Source organism: Cyprinodon variegatus, unplaced genomic scaffold, assembly GCF_000732505.1.
Source record: "Cyprinodon variegatus isolate N-32 unplaced genomic scaffold, C_variegatus-1.0 Scaffold236, whole genome shotgun sequence".
Classification (NCBI taxonomy): Eukaryota; Metazoa; Chordata; class Actinopteri; order Cyprinodontiformes; family Cyprinodontidae; genus Cyprinodon; species Cyprinodon variegatus.
The window spans coordinates 598134-602555 of record NW_015150689.1 but is presented as its reverse complement, the minus strand read 5'-3'; the positions used below and the strand labels follow the sequence as shown (position 1 = coordinate 602555).

The 4422-nt window shown below is 43.7% G+C and overlaps 1 protein-coding gene across 1 annotated transcript; it reads left to right on the top strand.

Moving 5' to 3' along the window:
* Positions 1-936: 936 nt before the first annotated feature.
* Positions 937-2684, top strand: LOC107089052 (BTB/POZ domain-containing protein KCTD12-like). Its single transcript, XM_015381575.1, has one exon. The coding sequence runs from the start codon at positions 1070-1072 to the stop codon at positions 1919-1921; it is 852 nt and encodes a 283-aa protein (XP_015237061.1). The 5' UTR covers positions 937-1069; the 3' UTR covers positions 1922-2684.
* Positions 2685-4422: the final 1738 nt, after the last annotated feature.

The window sequence follows — 4422 nt, the reverse complement described above, 5'->3', positions numbered from 1 at the left end:
TAAGCCTCTTCCGTAGCGGTGGGCCTTTGCCATGATTGAGTGGTTTTAATGTTGACATTAGTGACGACGAGGAGGGAAATGTCCACTAGATGTCGCTGTTTTTCCATCTACAACTTAGACACTGTTTTGTTTTTTCCTCAAGATCTCGAGAATAAACATTTCAGGTGCCTATAAATATGTGAATGAATGTGGGTGGTAATCTGAATATTAATTAGGCAGCGCAGAAAGATAACATTTTGAATTAGGATTATATTATTTTGTGGAAGAATCTCAAAAAAATTATCAAATAAGTTTCAAAAGTAAAGTTTGGTAAATTTGACCATTATTAGACTTTTTTCCCACCCAGTACAGTCCTGTTTGAAGCTGATATTTTGTTTGGACGGGATCTCTTGACCTGGATCAGAGGGACCACCGCGTCACCGAGGTGGGCGTGGCCAACCCTGAGGAATAACGCCTGTGTTCTCCGCTACGTTGCAGTCTGAGCTGCAGCTTGACTCACAGCAAGTGTAGCAGAGCTGGAGCGCTGAGCAGCTGTGTGTGGATCCGGCTGATGGGGACCAAGCAGATATTTTATGGACTCTATTAACTCTTTTTTTCCGCTTCTTGTTCTGCATCTTTAAGGCTCCTCCGCAGCGATTCTTCAAACTGCGGCTCTCCAACTATGGATTGCCTAATTGAAGTTGGGCCACCTGATCCGGTTTGCGCCAGGGCATTCCCGTGATATTATCCGAAGCAGAGAAGTCGTTAGAAGCTGTTGTGAAAGCGGAGGATTTCCTGCGCAAAGAGGCTCAATTTCATCCTTTTAGTTTGTGCGTAACGGACAATGATGCAAAGGATCTATTAGAAACAGTCGGAACCATGTTCTAGCAGACACACAAACTATTTAGTTAGCGCAGCGAGTTTGTTATAACGTTTATTTATTTTTATTTTTTTTTTTGTATTTCTAAGACGCACAGAGCGGTTGCGCATCATCCAGTAGTTTTTATCCACCGCGGCCACAGCGCTTGTTCTCAGCTCAGTTTGAAGCTTTTCCATTTTTCTTTTTAAATATCCCTACAAAGCTGCATCTATGGCTTTGCCGGACAGTGGTTTATGTGGGGAGGAGGTCCCTTTCCCAGAGATCATAGAGCTGAATGTTGGCGGCCAGGTGTACATAACGCGCTACTCTACCCTCACCAGTGTGCCAGACTCTCTGCTGTGGGAGATGTTCAGTCAGAAGTCATCCAAGGGGCTGGCGAGGGACACCAAGGGGCGTTTCTTTGTGGACCGCGATGGCTTTCTGTTCCGCTACATTCTGGACTACATGCGGGACCAGCAGCTGGTTCTACCGGACCACTTCCCGGAGCGCGGGCGCCTGCAGCGGGAGGCTGAGTTTTTCAACCTGCCGGAGCTCGTTAAGCAGCTGGCGCCCAAAATAAGCAAGCAGAACTCACTGGGAGACGAGGGCTGCCCCAGCGACCCGGAGGACTCCTCACCTGGGATCGACTCAGCGCGCAGCCTGGGGTCCCTGGGGGCCGCGGCCGCCGCGTGCGCCAGCCTGGTCCCCAGCGCCATGGACGGGAAGCGCGCTGGGTTCATCACCATTGGCTACCGGGGCTCCTACACTCTTGGCCGCGACAGCCACACCGATGCCAAGTTCCGGCGGGTGGCTCGGATCATGGTGTGCGGGAAGACCTCTCTGGCCAAAGAGGTGTTCGGGGAGACCCTAAACGAGAGCCGTGACCCAGACCGCCCCCCTGAGCGCTACACCTCCCGCTACTACCTGAAGTTCACCTTTCTGGAGCAGGCCTTTGACAAGCTGGCAGACGCAGGCTTCCACATGGTGGCCTGTAACTCCACAGGAACCTGCGCCTTTGCCCACGAGCAGACAGACGACAAGATCTGGACCAGCTACACTGAATATGTGTTCTACCGTGAGTGACATCAGCGGCTTTATTCCCCTGGCCCCCCTCCACCCTGTCTCCAACAGACCCCCCCTCTCCTCCAGCCATCCCCTCTCTGATGGCTTTGGTCCAGTAGATGTACAGTGCTAGATGTTGTGTGCCCCCCCCCCACCCTACCACTTCATTTTACTTTGCAGCTTCCAGCTCTTATCCTTTGAACAGTTCCCAGCTGCCGCTCTGAATCTTCACCCCACTTATTCCTGCGACTCCAATCCTTCAACCCCAAATCCATCCTCAGGTCCAGCTTTATGCCCTCTTCCATCGCCTGCTCATCTAGTTATAGTCCCCAAAAACTCAGCCGCAGCAATCCCTCACCCCTGTCTGCTCAGACTGATACCTTCTATGTATTCTCTTTTGTATCCCACGTTTGAATATATGTTCCATTTGTCCTGGTGAAGCACAACGACGTATCCAACAGCCAATTTCTTTCTTAAAAAACGTGCCCTGAGTGTGCCTATGTGACTATTAAACTCAGTCATAGGGGGGTTCAAATAAAAGGGCTGAATGAGTTGTAGTCATGCACAAAGCTTACTCGAGCAGATCGGACTCTCTGCAGCTTCTCAGAACTAAATTACCAAATAATTGGACATCCTATCAGCCTAGAGGGACATGAGCATCCCCAGCTCAAGATAGGAGTGTAATCTAATTTCCTTAATTTTAAAAAAATAATTATTTTATCAAATGTGTCTTGTATTGTTAGGTTGGGGAATGTGCTGTTGTCAATCTGCATTTTTTTTTTTTTTTTTTTTTTTTTATGGAAGAGGTTTTCTATAACATTGCAGACTAAAGTAGAAAGCTGATTGTGTGGAGTTTATATGTCAGAAGGAGGCAAATATAGAAGCAAAGAAAAAGTTTAAATAGAAAAAAAAACATAGAATAAGAAGCATTTATTGACTGTTTGATTAATTGAAGATATTTAGAGAGATTAGAGGAAACAAATGTATTAATTTTGTTCTCTAAAATGTATTTAATTCAACATTAAAGAGATTTTTTTTCTATATATATAATATAATAGTAAACCGCCGCTTCCTGCTTTACTCCCCCTCTGAGCTGGCTGTGTTTTGAGAAAAAAACATTGATATTCTCAATAATCGGTTCAGTATTATTTGGTGGTTCTGCATATTTGATGATGGGGCTCGCTTACTGTAAGCGAAAGCCCAGTAGAGAGGGTAGGATTACCCTGTAGGCAGACAAAGCCAATTGTCGTCTCACCACAGTAGCAAAGGTTGCTGTAAATACAGCTTTGATGAGCGGAGTACGACTTAAAGGGTAGTTCTGTTTCTTAAGAGAGGTTCTGTTAAAAGTAAAAATCTCTCTTTTTGTTTGAATTTAACTTGAATCCAGATTAATTTCTCCTGGAGGCTGAAGCCAACAGTAAGACCAGAGCAGACTTCTACATAATGCACAAAAATTAGTTTTCTGAGCCTTTAAACTCTGGACAGAGACATGGGAAACAGAAGGAGGCGCATCACCGCTAAATTTGCAGGAAAATATAAAGAACGGATTATGTACGGTTTTAGATCAGAATAACTGCCTGAAATGAAAGAGAATAGGCATAGGAATAAAAAAAAAAAAAAGATTTCTGTGTACCTTTCCTTCATTGTCTTGAAGCACTTGATTCAGTATGTGGAAGAAAAATATATGCTACCATATGCTACCTCTATTTCTGTGTAATTATCATCCGCTTCTTTGTAAACTTACCCAGATCGAAGGGGACAATAATTAAAAGGTTTATGAAATAGTTTACGCATAAACTGTCAACATATTTTAGAAAGTATAGTTTAGGGAACCTGGAAGAATCCACTTCGGTTTTGGCCCCTCTTAGATCAGCCATTACCTTTAGCCTTTGGGTCCAGCTCTTTTTGAGTTATGCTAACTGAATATACAAAGAAAGTTAACTATTTAGTCTAAGTTAAGCTTTATTACCCATTGATAAACTTTTAACGGGACCACACTTTAGGAATCTTTAACTATATCTTTAAATTGTAACACTAGGGCATCAGATTTAGCATCAGGACTAAAACACTTAAAGCAACTGATTATATAAAAGATGTCCAAGGGTTCTGCTCAGTGGATGTTCCAGGACACTAGTGACCTAGAATTAATAACAGCATTGTGTTTCAGTGTGATGAGGTGTTTTGGACCCTGTAGTCAGTGTGTTAAACCTGTTGCCGTGTGTAGCTTACATTGGGAATCACTAGAAAAAAAAGTGAGTCATTGAATATAACTCGTTTATTTTTGCTTCAAAACAAACTACAAAAATTAATTGAGTGCTGTCTGAGAGTGTAAAGGCCACCTGCACCTCTGTTAATTTATTCAGTCATTAAAATGTTGCTCAGTCATAAAATAAACCGAATGTTCCACTTAGCGTTCCTCGATAAAATAAATCTTTTTTGAAGGGAGCCCTACATCTCATTAAATGTTTAACTATCTCCCCTCAGGATTCGGTTTCCATAGATCCATCTGTTTTCTTTTGTTT

What these genes read in the sequence shown, in the direction of transcription:
- LOC107089052 (XM_015381575.1), top strand. Translation starts at nt 1,070, where the DNA reads ATGGCTTTGCCGGACAGTGGTTTATGTGGGGAGGAGGTCCCTTTCCCA.